Genomic DNA, 17,285 nt, shown 5'->3' with positions numbered 1-17,285 from the left:
GGTGGAAACATTTCATTAATCAAACTCACTTTAGTCTCATGCATTTTCTACAAATTCACATTTATTAGATTCAAGTCTCGCTGCAGGCACAAATGTCTTCCGGTCGAGTGATTCTGCACACCTGAACTCTTTAGGTTTGATTGTGTCCAATCAGGCTGTCCAGCTGCAGATGTGGTACTGACAGCCTGCACAACGCAAACCTGCAACTCTCATCACAGAGATTCTGGAAAACTGAGAGGAAACAAACCCTCGAAAAACACATCCAACCATGACCTTACAGCTCAAAACCAAAGCTCGACTCTTCGACCTGCACTGCTCCGTCGGCCTGACGGACTGGGACATGGACAAGGAGCTGAAACTGGCAACGACCACAGACCAGTTTTACCACGGTGACTGTGTTCTTCTGTTCTCTGTAATTTTATTCCCATTTATTTCAAAACAGCACAAACAACCAAAGTGTGAACGTATCTCTGATGACAGATGACAAACTGAGTGATCAGTACGTGGTCCAGAGGCCTTCTGCCAGAGCCTCCAGAAGAAAAGATGAATTCATTTGGTACGATAAATCGTCAGGTGAGCCGAGAGGAGAAAAAAACCTGTTATTCAGTGACTGTCTGTGGATCGACCTGAATATCCAGCAGTTATTTCATCCACAGTTATGGAAGTCTTTACTTCCAAACCTCTTATATTCTAGGAGAGGTGGCAAAAGCACAAAAAAGTCTTTACTCAAGTAGAAGTACTGATTCAACTTGTTTACTCCAGTAAAAGTAATAGAGTACAGGCAAATAAAAAGTCTCCCTCTGAAGGACATTTGTGGTCAAAGCAAACTGAAGCTTACGTCATATTAATAGAATTCAAAGACTTTTAAAAGTTAAAGGTAGAATCAGTAGGATTTGTCCCAGCTGTTCCTGAACGCACCACAAAGATGACCGCTTGTTGAGTCTAGCTCACTATGCCCTGGCTGGGAGGTGGCTAGCTGGTTAGCATGCTAACTTAAACAGTTTATTTTCACCTTTTCTGTCAATGAGCTTTGTTAATTTGTGAATGTTTCAAAATCTTTTGATCAATATTTTCTTGTTTGTCAGAGGGATAGAAATGTTAGCATTGATTTTATTAATTTTTTTCCCTGTCAGACACCTTTGTGAAGCCAAACTTGTGGCTGCTGGTCAATCCCAGTATCGCCTGTCCGATCCAGTACGGAGAAAACGGGGCAGATCTGCAGACAGAACCTGCTGAGGAAATCCACACGGCTCCCCTGGACCCTGCAGCGACCCGACACCAGCTGAGCACAGAGCTCCGCCTGTTTTCCTGTCATGACGCTTCTCTACAGGAGGAACTGCTGCACTCTGTGTCCTCCTCCACTGAGTACATGGTACAGTACACATCAATACTCACCCTGTGGACCATTAAAGGGAAACTCCACCAATTGGGCACATTAGAGTACATTTACAGTTCGTCAGGAGTTCTACTGCATGTGAGGAAAGTAGCATAAAGCCTTTTGTGGCTGCATGCAATCTAATAGATCTCACACAGATGACTTTGTGGACTTAAAGATGGTATCACTGGTTCTGCTGTATCCATTTTGATCATTTGTTTAAGACTGTCCATACTGAGTCGAACAGTTTTAGGTCCTTTGTCCACTTAGTGTTTCTTTGAGGCAGAAAAGTGCTGCCTGTGCACTCAGGAGCTCTGAGATGAGGCGCTGCATGTGTTTCCTGTCTCTACGACTGCCGCTGTATTATCAGCGCTGCCCCTTTTGTGGTTTACTCGGTTAATTTATTTGACATCAGGACGTCAGAGCAAAGAGGATGCAGGTGCATGACACGATCCATAGGAGACAGAAGACAGTGAATGTTATCGCCGAGGTGAGGAAAGAGAAAAATGACAACGGTTTTCTGAAAAGAAAGTTGCAGTTTGTCGTAAAGATGTTACATACTTAGTTTTCTGTTTTTAAACCGCTCAGTGAACTAAATTCAATCAACACACACCAACAACAAACATGGCTGCTGCCTCAGTACAGGAAAAAGTACTAAAGGTGAAAATCACAATAAATCATACATTTTTCTTTGCTACTTTAAACTTCCCCTCTTCTGCATTTTTAGAGGAAAATATTGTCCACAGCCATGTTTATCTATGTTACTGATGTAATCTCTCCATCTTTTGATGATTAGATCCAGAATGACGACGTCTCCTGTCGACCAGCCAAGAACAGATGCAAGGGAAGGACCACTAAGGTGAGAACGCTGGGCTGCAGCCCGGACCAGGCGCCTTCAGTGGGCTGTGGGGAGCCTCTACGATGACCTCTTTACAGGCCATACAGATTATTATGAGTGATGTGGTTCAACATGAACGCAAAGTTGGAGCACTTTTAAGTTATTTGGAAAAGGAGATTTCTGTTCTTGCGTTTTGTTCTCAGGACAGTAAGATCCTGAAGCCGGGGTGTTGGCCTCGTCCGCCGGTGAATTACTGCATCCTCATCGCGTTGGCACTCAAGAGCAGCCATTCTGGGAGCCTCAAAGTCCAGCAGATTTACCACTTCACCAGGTCAGAAGATGATTTGCTTGAACCCCGCAGGTTTATGTTCACCAGGATAAAATGTTGACGGTTAACATGTTTGCAAACCGCTGATGTATTCATATTTTGTAGGAGTCACACAGGCTACACATGGATGCAGCACCCCTTAAAATAAGGCTGTAACATATGCCGAATCTATAAGAAGGATCAAGTAATTAAGAATTTTTCAGACACAAGGATTCACAAAGTTTATAAAGTCTTTTTTAACTCACCAACGTACAAAATTGAGAGTTTTTTAAAGGGAGTCTGGTGGATTTCTCTCTCTTCGTCTGCTTGCTGTTTACTGAGGTGGATGTGGCTGCTTTGACCTTCAGTATGTTGCTGTTTGAATAACAATCACATAAAAGTTATCCTGGCCATTCAAATTAATGTCTCGCACCTTTTTATTATGACATCATCATGAAGACTGACCCCCAACTGTGACTGACTTCCTGCATCTCGGAGGCTACGTACCGTAATAGCATTCCTACGTAACGTGTCGCATCACTTTCACATTACATGTTTACCTGACTTTTATATCAGGAAGTGGAGGGAATGGTGGTGGAGTTACAGGAGAGATGGCTGCCAAAGCTCTGGATATTTTTAAGGAGACCTCGGGACAATGTGTTTCAGGGTATCATATGTAGAGTTTTGAAGATCCCATGTGTGATATAATATGATCATCCGACTAATCTGATGCCACCCTGTCAGCCAGTTTTGAAGTTGCTGGAAAGAAAATAATACTAGTGTCTTCGTGTTCCTTCAGAGAGAACTTCCCGTTCTTTCAGACGGCTCCAGACGGCTGGAAGAACACCATCCGACACAACCTGTGCTTCAACAACAGCTTCCGCAAAACCTGCAACCAACTGTGCAGAGACGGCAAGAGGAAGTCGTGTTTTTGGCACCTGACTCTGGACGGCCAGCGGCGACTGAAGGACGAGATTCGCACGCTGACGGGAGAGACCTTCAAACAGCTGGAGAGGAGCATGGCACACCCAGGTGAGCGTGAGGAAACATCCACCTGTCAGCCTCTCAAAACACAGGCGCCATCACTGCCACCAACCACAGTAACTTCATGTTATTGAAGCTGATTTAAGAGAATTGGATATTGTTATAATCTGTCTTGTCTCAGTCTGGGTTTAGGTGGTCGTAACTACAATTACTGTACTAAACTAAAAACCCAACTTTCTTTTTGTTTCAGATGTAATACGGACTTTGCTTGCACTGTGACTGCAGTTGCATCAGATCAATGCATAATAAAACTCTACATGCAGAAAGTTTCTTCCGTTGTGCTTTTATATTTATGAATGTATTCAGTTTGTGTGAATAATTGCAGATCCCTAAAGAGATGTTGATTCACTCATCAGGTGAAGGTCTCAGCACGATGTTATCAGTTGAATTAACACCTCTGAATACGTCTAATATCTGGTGAAAAGATCTTTTCCATGTTGTCTGCAAAGTTAAAACAACACTTCGTCCCTTCAGCAGACATCTTCATTCATCTGTACAGCCTCCACATCATTGTTGAAATATACATTTTGTTTTTAAAGTTGCATCATGAGGTTTGATTTATGTCCAGGCACAAAAATAACTTGGTTGGAGAACGATCGTGGTCGGCACTCGATTATCAGGGCTGATATCAAGCCTGCTCCAATTATCAGTGATTTTTCTCACAGACTTCTGATCAAATAGCTAATTTAAAAACGTGTTACTTTGGCTTGCACATCCTCTCGCACAGACTGGTAACATGTCACAATGAATATCTGAATCTGCAGAGTAACTTAATGTCTCAAATGTAGTGGCGAGTATGAAGTACCTGATAATTGGACTTCAGAACACTGGACTTATTATTTCATCAAGATTGTTGACTGCAAATGAATCAGTCCCACACATCAGTTTTCAGCCTCCTTGATTTCCAATAATCGGTATCGACCTTGAAAAAATTGATATCTGTCGATTGCAAATGACACTGATTACCTGTGACTGATCAATACTTCACTTTAGAGCCATCTGGTCGGACGCACAGAACTTCAGCTGGACAGTTTGATCTCAGCTGCTATGACAGAAGGAAAAAGTGCCTCGCTGAACCTGTGAGGATGTTTGGACGTCCACACATTTACTGTCTATATCTGAATCTTTTTACGTTTCACTGTCTGTGACAACAGATCACAACTACCAAGACTGTAGATGTTGACGAAACACAGATATCACGCGTTTCCTACAACGTTATACAATTGACTGATCAACATTCTTAGTAACTGGGACCAGCTGCTGTCAGAAATCCTACAGACGAAAACAAAAACATTATACTGGACCTCACAAACATTTAAATTTTATTCATCCACAATAGTAATGTTTTAAAGGAAAAGAGACAGTTTTATTCTGGCCCATTATAGAAGCTCTGTAGATGTTAGTTTTAATAAATGATCGCTCTAAATAAAAGTGTTATGATCTTTTAGGTTTTTAGGAAACAATCCTAGAAAATGTTAATACTGAGAATGTTCTCAGAATATTGCCACTGTTATATTTATTTAACCTTCAAAAAGTATGATCAAACAAATAACTTCATAAGAGCTTATTTATTTAAATGAAGTCGTGAGTTTCAAGTCCAAGTTGAGTCTAATCTGAGTCACAGTAATCAGTCAAACTTTATTTATATATTAATCACCTTTCAAACAAATCAAATTCAAATCAAAGTGCTTCACAAGTGATTAAAACTCTTTTTTTTTAAGGTATATACAGAAAACGAAAACTTGTTTTTTGAGACTAATGCACACAAAGTGCAATGAAGTAAATAGAATAATAAAATATAACAAGCAATTAAAATAACTATGAAATCAAATGTAACACTTTAACTCTGTTTTATATTTCTTTTTTACTGTTATATTTTGTGAAGCATCTGATTTTATTGCATTTTATTTGCTTAATTTGTCTTTCTTGTACTGTACGATACTATACGCTGAGAAGCACCTCCTAACTTTCGTTTTGAAAGGAGCAAAAGAAATAAAGTTTATTAGTATCTTCTATAACAGTGGCTGAACTGTTGATTTAACCACTTTAAGATATCCTGGTGTGACTCGGAGTATTTGCCTCCTTCCCGGCGTCTCTCGGACAAACAATATCTGATATTTTTTCAAGTCAGTAGGGAAATCTCGGTTAATTTGCCAACAGTCAAAGTGTTTGTGGAGGTGCAGTGAAAGGCGGCAGATAGTTGATTTAAGTGTGTCTGCCAGTCAAATGATTGTTCTGATATGTGGACCTGAGCACTTCTCACATCGCATCGCAGCAGAAGAGACGTCTCAGGACAGGTAAGGACACTGGGACTTCCACTCAGACAGGTTTTTGTCATCTCTATTAGTGTTTTTATGGTCTTTTATTATAAGCAATGAGCCAAAAAACATCTGTAAACAAGATGACTGTCTTATATCTGGTTCACAATATGCAGCGGTCTTTCATCTCTCACCTGCTGAACAACTAAACGACAGCAATCAATATAATTCAATATTTTATTCCTTGTACAACAGAATTCTGATGATGATGATGATGAAGAGCGGCCCCTCAGGACTCTTCCTCCTCCTCCTCCTCCTCACCAGTAGTGCGTCTGGACTGGGATCGGTGGTGTGGATAGGTTACAAGTACTACGGGGTTCCCTACACCTGGCAGAACGCTCAGAGTTTCTGCAGGAGGTGGGCGTCTTACTCACATTATCAATAACTCCTCGAAGGTGTTTGGTCTCATATTTTATGTGCTCAAAAAACCAACATATTGGAAAAAGTTTTTACTCAATAGATAAAAGTTAAGACGTCACTCTAGTTATCCTGAGAGAAACATGAATGTCACATTTCATTTGTAATCCATCTTAATAGTTGTTGATATATTTCTTCTTAAAACCGCAGAAATGTCAACCTCACTGAGGCAGCGAGGTCATCAGGATTCATCCTCTGCAGACCTGAAGTGTCTGAGACAAATTTCTTGCCATTGGTATTTTGTGCATGCGTTACAATTATTTGGATCGGGTTAGAAAACATCATAGGTTGGCCTAAAAAAATGCTTTTTTGGTCATCACTAGAAATGTCACCAGCTTTTGATCACCACAGCTGGAAATATTCCCGGGTCTCCACCTCCTGATGTGAAAACGTAAATGAATTAGCATAAAATGTGAACATGATATGAGACGTTTGGTCCAAATGTCAACCCAGACATCTCAGTGGTTTACAGAAACGGTAACTGCTGACGTTATCCTGTTTGTGCTATTCAGCAAAGGGTGGCGAGAAAAAAAACCTCCTCAGCCGTTTGTTTTTAATCACTTAAAATAAATGAAACTGATTTGTTTTGTCTTTTCTTTGTCCAAATGGTTCCAGTCACTTCGTTGACCTGGCCATCATCTATGCGCAGGAAAACACAGGCCACATGAACATGAACGAACAGAGTGCATGGATCGGCCTGCACAAGCAGACTTTCAACAACTCTGACCTCTGGTATTGGAGTGACGGACAGTTGAACGACTTGTGGCGCTGGGCAGAAAACGAGCCAGGCAACCATGACAGCTGTGCTGTCATCAATAACAGACACAAAAAGTAATGGGAGACTATTCTTGTATATATTGTTTTTGTTGTTGTATGTATTGTTGTTATATTCTTTAATAGTTTACCAAGAAACCGCTCCATTCCTCAACATCTGTATCCGCCGTTATTGTCTGGTGGTAATGGAGACACAAATTTAAGTCTTTACAAGTTGATACATAATGTACGAAAATCGATGGCTGCCGTGAGTGTGGAGCTCAGTGCACTGCAACTTAAAGGTCCTGAAAACCTTTCTGACAACTTTCATTTTTAAAACAATGAGATTTATTGGCCACACCATTTATTTATTTCTGTGAAATGTGTGAATGTGTTTCTTAATCTGCTTGTGTTTTTTTTCTATTTGTGTTTTCTTAAGCTGCAGTGCACTGACCTCTCTTTAGGGACAGAGTGAAATAATCTAAAGCGTGATTTGATTTGTAAAGTTGTCAGCCTTTGTAAAAGCGCTCAGTTAACTGTCATAAATAGTCGGGGGGGAAAAATCTAAAATTGTCATGTAACAGTAATGGTGTGGTGTGTTCTGAAGCAACCAATCCTCTTTGTAATTCTGTTGTTTATATTTCTCTTGAAAGGTTTTATGGCACCAATTGTGACGAGTATCACTTCTTCATCTGCCATGAGACGAAAGTCGTGGGTTTTGAATACACGTTTGTACCACAGCTGAAGACTTGGTCTGAAGCTCGAGACTACTGCAGGAATAATTTTGATGATCTGGCAACCTTTGAATGGGATTTGCAAATGAATGAGGCTGTCTCGGATTGGGACTATCCAGTCTGGACTGGACTGTACAGAGATGGTAAAGAAAGACAAACTTACATTGTCAGGTTGTCATTGTTTATAATTTTTTCCCCTCTGTACAGTTTAGGTCCGTGTGACTTAAGTTCTAACATCTGTTCTGCAGGGGGGACGTTTAAGTGGAGCACAGGGGTGTCCAAGTACTTTGACTGGGCATCAGGCGAGCCAGGGAACAACGGCGACTGTGTCTCCATCCTCTCTCATCAAAAAAAGATGGCCATCCAAGACTGCTCCGCCCACTTTCCCTTCGTCTGTTTGAGGGACAATCTGGTCCTGGTGAAGGAGAACAAGACCTGGGAGGAGGCGCTGGAACACTGCCGAGGCCTCGACCCATCGAACCCTCGCTACGAGCTGCTCAGCATCCAGCCCGAAGTGGACCACATGTATGTGGTCACCACGGTTGTGCAGGGGGCCGTCACTGAGAAGGTGGGCGTTTATGTTTAATCACATTAAAAAAATGTGGTGTTGCGTGTCAAAATGGTCATGCGGAACATCAAACAAGCCATGAGCTCCACCAACCAACTCTCCAGTAAAACGTCTCCAGTAAAACTTGAAATCTTTACTTTACAGAGCCAACAGTTGCGTTGGGTTTTCGTTTCAATGTCTCGTTAAACGGTTACCAAAACCTGTAACTTAAACATTGCAGAGCTGCTCTTACCAGACTGTTCCTCTCTTTAAAGTCTCTGCTCACACTGATATTACATCCTGTACATAAAAAAAGCACATACGCTCTTAAAATGAACAAATAGTAAACCCTAATGGTTGAAATATTAATATTAGAAGAGTTATAATTGACCGTGCTTGCCCCATGTCAACTTTAAAAATGGTGTTCTTGCTGTTTTGTGTTCCTGCTTTTATGATGCCTGCACAGACATCTCATGAGTTGTTTTTCCTCCCTCAGGTGTGGACAGGTCTCCGTTTCCTGGCCGGTAAATGGTTGTGGGTGAACGGAGCTGATCAGCTGTATTCTGATCTGCCCCTCTGCCCCGACATGAAGCATCACTGCGGAGCTTTATCCAAGAATGACACCGGCCAAATTGACCCCATGGACTGCACGGAAAAGTTAAACTTCCTGTGTTACAGGAGATGGTGAACACATCACTGACCACCAGATCTCCTCTGCAGCAGAAAGCGTCATGTTCACGTGCTTTTCCACTTCTTACAGAGAATGTCAAACATAATAATAACTATACAAAAACTTAAAATCAGAATATAAAGTGTGATTTCTCTTTTGTTGTCTGGAAACTTTTGACACATCTTCTAGCTAAACTATATTCAACAAGTGGATCTCTCAAAAACGTAGTCATATCTTAGCTCGGTTAAAGTTATGTGCTGCTAAAGTCCTAAATAACAATGAACCATCTCATTGGTAACTTTACGATTTTCAAACTGTAGTAGGTTGTATGTGTGTGTAACTCAATTTAATATTTGTCATTTATCACAGACCAGAGATTCTCAGTTAACTTATAGTTGAACATAATCAGATAATAAAGCAAATTTGTATTTAGTTTGCGCACTGTTTTCTTTTATTATTTATGAGTTATTATCGTGTTGTTTTTGGTTAAACTTGAATGAATTAAAAGAAGTATATGAGAGGAAGTGAATGCGTGTGGATCTGAGTTGAACAATTGGAGCTCTGAAAGCAAATTATTAGAGAGATAAGCAGAAATTTACATTTTAAGGTTTTTTATTTAATCACTATTGATTATTATCGTAACTGCTTTTTCTTTTTCTTCTTCTTCTTCTTCTTTTCTTCTTTTTCTTTGTCTTTTTCTTTCTCTTCTTTTTCTTTGTCTTTTTCTTTGTCTTTTTCTTTCTCCTCTTTTTCTTTGTCTTCTTTTTCTTTTTCTTTGTCTTTCTTTCTCTTTTTCTTTCTCCTCTTTTTCTTTGTCTTTTTCTTTCTCTTTGTCTTTTTCTTTGTCTTCTTTTTCTTTGTCTTTGTCTTTTTCTTCTTCTTCTTCTTCTTTTTCTTCTTCTTCTTCTTTTTCTTTTTCTTCTTTTTCTTTGTCTTCTTTTTCTTTTTCTTTGTCTTCTTTTTCTTTTTCTTTGTCTTTTTTTTCTTTGTCTTTCTCTTTCTCCTCCTTTTCTTTGTCTTTGTCTTTTTCTTTTTCTTCTTTTTCTTCTTCTTCTTCTTCTATATTCCAAATTGAAAAGTGGGAGGAAAACTGGAGCAGTTGTTTTAGAGTCGTCGGGTGATCTTTAACAATGCTTTTGTGAAATAAGTTTTTTTTAAACTCCTGCTACCAATCACCCTTTTGAGGGCAATTTAAAGCCCCCAATTAGCTTCATGGTTGCGAGGAAAGTGGGAGAAACCAGAGCAGCCAGGAGAAAACCCTACGTCACCACAGACGACGACTCAAAATTCAGAGAGGCTCAGGTCTGGAGGTCAAACCATTGCCCTCTGAGGTCACACTGCACCCAGGACGCCAACGCTTGCTCTACGTCTGAAGGGCTTGGCGAGGACTTTGCCCACAGAGGAGAAGAACCTGCAGATGGCGCAAGGTTGTTTTGGTGGGGTTGTCAGGTGATCTTTAAAGATCGAGGCAATACAGTTATCAAGCTGTGGGTTTTCCAATTTCAGTGAGAGCAGTAGTGCCTCTTCACTGCCTGACATCTCAATCAGGTCTTTAAAAATGGCCGTCTTGAGTTTTTTTACAGATCTGATGTTTAAATCTGATCCTTCGACCTTAGCCCATACGATGTTGAATAGACGCTGAATGATGTAATCCTTGTTTTCAGGAAGCACATGGACTTTGAGGAAAGTCTCCCAAACCACCATCTCGACGAGTAGTTTGACAGACATTTTGTGCTGTACTGCCTGGAGTAGCTCCTCACATTTTGAGGCTGCCTTGGGAGTCTTCGGCACCTGGTACATCAAAGTCTGTGTCACCCTTTGACTCTGGATGTCACTCTGAGTATTCAGCCACCAGCCCATTAGGGTCAGAAAATTCAGCACTAAGACTTCCACGTCGGAATACGTGATAGCGTGCTGGACGGCAACATCACTGCCCTGGCAAGTTTGTCCCCCAAGTGTTTGCATTTCGGGGATAACCTCTGGAACGATTTCCTTTGTGATGTGATCGTAGAGGACAGAACTCAGTTCCTCTGTGACTTCCTCGAATTGACCAGTGGAAAGTCTTTGGAAAAAAGGAATCTGAGCCAGCTCATTTTCCCCATCACTTTCACCGAGTTCTGTCTGAAGCAGAGAGTCAATACTATCCATGAGAACCTGCAACGACTTGTCGCTTTCAGCTCTGGTGTCCTGATGGAATTGTGCCTTCAGCTTTGATGCGATGCAGCAAATGCCTGCTTTGGCAAGACTCTTTGCAAGAAAGGTTTTTATCTTTCTGCCCAGTACTTTCAGTTTGTTCCTCTGTTCGAGTTTTGGACTGGGACTTGCCCGGACCGTCTCTTCCAAACTCACAGTCTTTTCTGCAATTACCTCAGCGATGTCATCCGCAAGAACTACCATCTCCTGAGAGGTGAGGGATTGCAGCATCTCATACACAGACGAGTCGTCCAAAACAGGTTCTGTGAAGTCATCCAGCTCTTTCCTTATTATGCTCAGGGCAGCTGTAGCTGTGGCTCTCAGAAAGCTGTCCTCTGACGAGACCTTCTCTGCACTGTCTGGTTCCACTGTTCTGCCTGATGTCGTTCCGGCTGGTGTCATTCCTCCTGATGTGCTTCCGACTGATGTGGTTCCGACTGATGTCGTTCCAACTGATGTGGTTCCGACTGATGTCCTTCCAACTGATGCGGTTCCGACTGATGTCCTTCCTACTGATGTCGTTCCTACTGATGTCATTCTGGCTGGTGTTGTTCCTCCTGATGCGGTTCCGACTGGTGTGGTTCCTACTGATGTCGTTCCGACTGATGTCTGACTGACTTCAGAACTCTGTTTTCCTTCCTTCCTCCGTCCACATAATCCCGACCTCGAAGAGAACTTCATCTTGGCCGCCAATGCCGTAAACATTTTGCTGGCATGCTCAACCATAGCATTAAGTCTGCTGGGGGGAGTCATGTGCTGAATTGTTACAGGCTCATCAGTCTCATCACTAGCGGAGAGTGCTGAGTAGACACTCTCTCTTACCTCTTCGCTAACCAAGTCTGACAGGAGTTTCAAGCTGTCAGACTGGACTGAGTCAGAAACACCCAGGGTGTCGGCAAAATTCTGAGTAAGTCCGTTGGTCGCAGAGTACATGCAGAGAGAGAATCTCCCCGAAGTGTCAGGGTTACTAAGACAGGCCAACAAAGCTTTAGACATGGATGTTTTTATGTCCAAAAGCATGTCTGCCAGCATAATCTTTGTGGCCTCATCAGGCGATCCAAAACTCAGCATCCTCCATTTTTCTGGCGTCAGCCTCCGAATAAAGGATTCAACCAGTGGCCGAACAGTGTTGATGCCACATGGCTGCTGTGTCCGGGTTGTGTCCTGTGTTCCTGTTGCATTCATGCTTCCTGTCACTGTGTTCTGTTTGATCATCTTCAGTTCCTCAGTGTAAGTTAGTAAGTCAACAGCTGAATGTGTGCGTTTGAAACCACCTTTAGTATCTATGAGTTTAACTAGAGTGATGTCATAAAGACATTTTAGAACCTTCGGTCAGACATCAGAGACACTCTGTCTACTAACTGATACATCAAAGCAATTTTAGAATTTTAGTTCACACACACACAAACACACACACACACACACACACACACACACACACACGCACACACCAGCATAGCAACCATTGCTAGGGGCAGAACTGTTTTTCAAATTAAGATACACAAATAGACAAAATTTCCATTTTTTTCATTGACAAGGTTGAATTCAGGGTTTAATGTAATAGCGTTCAGTAAATTTGATAGAATCACTTAAAATTAACAGTAAAAGAAGTTCCGGTTCTGTGGTTTCATTTGCACTTTACTTTGTAAAGAAAGGAATCTCTTTCCTTCTGAGTTTTTTGTGGTTTACATATCTTGAGAACCGTGAACTGTTCCTGTCAGTAAAGTTACATGTACATCATAATTGTACTTAATTGCATCGGAGCGGACAATATCATTTCTGTATTTTAAGAGCTGATTGTTTGTACAAAATGAAAAGCAGTGCATCAATGTGTTGTTGTCTTTATTCTGCTGCCATCTAGTGGTGAAAACTACCAACAGCACTCTGAAGGTTAGTAGGCAATAAAAGATAAAGCTTCCAAATTACACAATAAATGATGTTGCTGTGTGATGAATGTCTATAATAACAGTGGATTGATATGGATATGAATATTTAATGTAATATTTTCCTCAGTTTGTCAATTTTGAAGGCGTCTAAACATCAACGCTTCCTCCAAATTATATTTGTAATATTTTATATTATTATTATATATATATATTATGTAAATATGTATATACGTCGATTCTTTGTTTTTTCCTTTTTAATTATTTTGTCTATTTTGCTATTGCTCTATTCTTGTAATATTCGGCTGTTGCGACGAAAAAATTTCACCGTCTGCGGGACATTAAAGGACTTCTGATTCTGATTGTGATTCTGAAACCCTTCCACTCATCTGCTGTGTTTAAATTCAAGGTCTGCATCCTTCAGAGAGACCTTGTTAACCTCGTCAGCCGTTGTTAAATGTGACGGTCTAGCCTTTGGAGCATTTCCTGGTTGCGTCACCAGATGTTTTACCCTTACGTCACGATTTCTGCCGCCCAGGCCCGCGAAAGTGACGATCTACGCCATGCGATGTCACCATTTTCTCTCTTTCTTTCTTCTTTTTTCGGACGCGGAAAGAATCTTGGGATATGTGAGGCCACGAAGGATAGTAGCGGTGCATCCTCCAAAAACAGGGAAAAGAAGGAGCACTAGTGGGCTGGATTTGGAGGAGCCTTTGAATTGAGACAGCCTTCAGGCGGCGTTGTGACGTAATTGGACTTCAAATGCTCCTCCGAAAGGATGCAGACCCTGAACTGAGACACAGCAATTGTGTCATCGGGGTTTGTACAGTCCAGACAGCCAGAGTTAGTAGCCTGGTGCCTACATTACCCACAATGCAACTTATCACTGGGGGCAGCTTCATGCTCCTGTTGTCACATTTGCAGTTTAACCTGTAAACACACTTAGATGTAAGTTTTCCATTTGAATATGTAAATCTGAATGAGTAACTATAGTGCATATAAACACAATTTATGATATAGGACTATATTTGTGTGTGTGTGTGTGTGTGTGTGTGTGTGTGTGTGTGTGTGTGTGTTGGTGATTAAAACTCCTCCTTCGCGCTCTCTCGAACTTTAAAACGCTTCCATCTTTATGGTTGCTCGTTATTTTGCTTTCTTTTCTCAGAATCACATTTAAACTGTTTTAATGTCTCACATAAATCTGCCGAGGCTTCTCGTGCGTCGCTTTAAACTGAAGCCAAACACTCTGCAGATCCTCTGAAGTGCAGCCAGAGGTGGAAACTCAAGCCCTGTGTAAAAAAAACCTTCGAGTTACCAGCTTTGATTTATGACACAAACTCCTCGAGGATTGATCCAATTGTGCTGTTAGGAGTAAATTTTAAGTCACAGAGTCTCAATTCACAATGTCCACAACCTGATTAACCCTTTCCTGACCCCAGCGTGACAGCATATGACCTTAGTGGGACTCAGTTTGCTGTCAGTGAACACATCCTGACTATGTGACTTTCGGCAGTAGCATGCTGGAGCTTTTAACGGCTTCACCTCTGTCACAGTGGCTTGGATCAGGCTCCAGCGGCAGCTGATAGATCACATCCAGAATCACACGCTGGATCGAAGGTGACCGTGTGTCCGGACGGGATGAAGTCTCTTCTCTACACAGCTGTTCAGTCCGACCTCTTCTTTTTTTTTTTTTTCCCTGCGTCTGTGTCTTCCACAGATGGATCACTTGTTTGTACAGCTGCCTAATTGCGCAATGCCGCAGCTGCTTCAACAACTGCCCTCAAACAGGAAAATTGATCGGGATATGGTAATGATCGGGCTTCAGCGTGTCTGCAGGAAAACAGCAGTCATCTTCTCAGATTCTCTTGACTAAGAGTGACCTTGATGGTCTGAAAACAGGCGGTGAGAGAGGATCCACATGAAACACTGGAGGGGTTTACGTGCAATACATTAATAAAGGTGTCTCAGAGAACGGGCAGAAATATTGTTTTTGTATGTGGTGTTAATGTAGGAATTGAGAACCACAAGATCTGAAGTGTTACAGCATCTAAAAGTAACTTAGAATTAAAAGAAATTGAATACTCGTCCTTTAACCAGATGAGTTAAATGACGCCTTAAACTGAAAGTCTGGATTCTTTCTGCTCCCGGTTGATGACACATCTGTCAATGAATGTGTTTGATTGACATTTACATTTTATTTAACATATTTTAGGGCATTTAGCAGATGCTTTTGTTCAAGCGACTTACAAGCTGCCACGCACGGTGCTAACTGCTCATCAGGAGCAATTTAGGGTTCAGTATCTTGCTCAAGGACACTTCAACATGCAGCTGGGGGGAGCCATGATTTGAACCAGCGACCCTCCCCATTACTAGGCGACCGGCTCTACCTCCTGAGCACATTTTAAACATTGTCATTGTTCATTTTGAGCCCTTGTCCCTGAGTAACTAGATTAATTTTAAATAATGTAACTTCAGCTGATATCATTTATGATCAACAGGAGTGTTTTCAACTGTTTCCAGTCTGGTTTTAAAGCACGTAGCAGAAGTGACTCGGCTGGAAATCGTCCCCACGCTCCGTAAAAATATCTAGTGGTATCACACTCACTGACATTTTATCCTGGTGCCGTGTTTGTGGGCATGAGCGGTTCCTAACCTCTAAACCCGACTGGTTACTGTGCCTAAACCCGACCAGAACATGAGCACAGCGGTGTCACAACGATGCAGGAGGACGCTGAGATTAATCGAACAGAAGGCACAAAATCCAAAAGAGCTACAACTGAGCAGTCGCCTCTGTCTGCAGGAGCATTATTAGGGACTTAAACAAGAGCAGATTCAGTTCTACTACGTGCTTTAAAGCCACACTGGAAAAGTTTGAAAATGGGTCTAGTTACTCAAGGACAAGGGCTCCAAATGAACAGTGACGATGCTTAAAATGTAAATCAAACACGTCGATTCATTCACAGATGTGTCATCCACAGAGAGCAGAAAGAGTCCAGAGTCCGGTCTTTTCAGTTTAAGGCGTCCTTTAACTCGCCTGGTTAAACCCGAATGAGAGTTTGACGCTGGATCGAGGCCAACGACTGTAGATACTGCAGGCACAACATGTGCAGACAACACAGAACACGGCAGACAGACAGTGACGGATGTCTGTGTTGTGTCTGGACCAAACTGCGTCACACAAACACAGAACCGCTCCGAAAAATCTCAACATTGAAACAGAAGAAACACATTTACTCGTGTTAATGTGGCAACGTTTCACATCTGTGTTCATTAAAGCGGACATCATTTTACATTTAACTGCCCTCAGAATAGAACGTGTAACCCCTCTTTTCTTTTTTGAAACATCATTTTGTATCCGATCACTTTATTTTATATGTAATTGTGAGTTAGTTCACCAACAGAAATATCTTTTACATATTTGCACTGAACCCCTGAAGCTTTCTAACTACTTTGATTATAAAATACTCATTTGCATTTAGCATCTCAACATGTGCACACTCAGTTTACTATTGCAGTCCAACACAACAGTTATTATTGACACTGTCAGAGAGCTACTCACTAACTACATGCTTATGATCGAGGTGGTGTTGAACTCATGTTTGCCAAACCTCACGCTTTTCCCCAAGAGACTCCCGTTTGTCACTGCCTCCTCCTGGTTCCTCCCGAATTCTCCCAATTTATGAAAAACGATCACACTTTTTCCTCTTTTAGTTATCACGACCTGTTTCTGACACTGCTCAGCTTATATCCGACTGTTGTAGCTCGTCGTCCTTATTGATCGCAGTGAAAATGGAGAAGAGAAAGAAATGCTCTGTCAAATTTCAGCTGTGCCAAAGAGAAGAATTCCTGTTTCATACAGAAAGTTTTAAAGGAAAGAGACACTCAATTTGCATCAATCATCGCGGGGAGGCTGCCGGGCGGTGGCCTGCACAGACTCTCTCAGACAAGGCAAAAAAATCATATTAATAATAAAAGAATGAATGAAAATTATGAATTTCACTGAATGCTCGAGATTCACGAAAGTTGATGCCAGACTGACAAGCTATTCTGCACTGTTTCCTGAGAATTAATATTAAAATCTAAATTAAAATTAAATTACATCACATAAAATTGCTGTTATTGTGGACTATTTGGTTATTTTCCTTCTTTAGTAGGGAATAAAAACACCACTCACACGGTGTCAAACACAGTCGAGGTGCTGGAGGT

General features: G+C 41.5%; 1 protein-coding gene across 2 annotated transcripts; it reads left to right on the top strand.

The window, feature by feature from the left end:
- The first annotated feature begins 97 nt into the window (after positions 1-97).
- foxr1 (forkhead box R1) lies at positions 98-3,833 on the top strand. Of its 2 annotated transcripts, XM_030414723.1 has the most exons (7): positions 98-389; positions 481-573; positions 1,134-1,372; positions 2,172-2,234; positions 2,417-2,544; positions 3,320-3,552; positions 3,755-3,833. In XM_030414723.1, exons 1-7 carry the CDS (start codon positions 269-271, stop codon positions 3,781-3,783), a joined length of 906 nt encoding a protein of 301 aa, XP_030270583.1. In that variant the 5' UTR covers positions 98-268; the 3' UTR covers positions 3,784-3,833. The 2 variants fall into 2 exon arrangements, with proteins under 2 accessions (XP_030270583.1, XP_030270584.1); XM_030414724.1 differs by lacking the exon at positions 481-573.
- The last annotated feature ends 13,452 nt before the right edge of the window (positions 3,834-17,285 follow it).

Source organism: Sparus aurata, chromosome 4 (assembly GCF_900880675.1).
Source record: "Sparus aurata chromosome 4, fSpaAur1.1, whole genome shotgun sequence".
NCBI lineage: Eukaryota > Metazoa > Chordata > Actinopteri > Spariformes > Sparidae > Sparus > Sparus aurata.
The sequence above is the reverse complement of the archived record's forward strand: the minus strand, read 5'-3'. Positions and strand labels throughout refer to the sequence as shown.

Excerpts from the sequence above, each read along its gene's own strand:
- foxr1 (XM_030414723.1), top strand. The coding sequence starts at position 269 with ATGACCTTACAGCTCAAAACCAAAGCTCGACTCTTCGACCTGCACTGC. Across the intron at positions 390-480 it reads CACAGACCAGTTTTACCACG|ATGACAAACTGAGTGATCAG; the intron begins GTGACTGTGTTC and ends CTCTGATGACAG. Across the intron at positions 1,373-2,171 it reads CCTCCTCCACTGAGTACATG|ATCCAGAATGACGACGTCTC; the intron begins GTACAGTACACA and ends TTTGATGATTAG.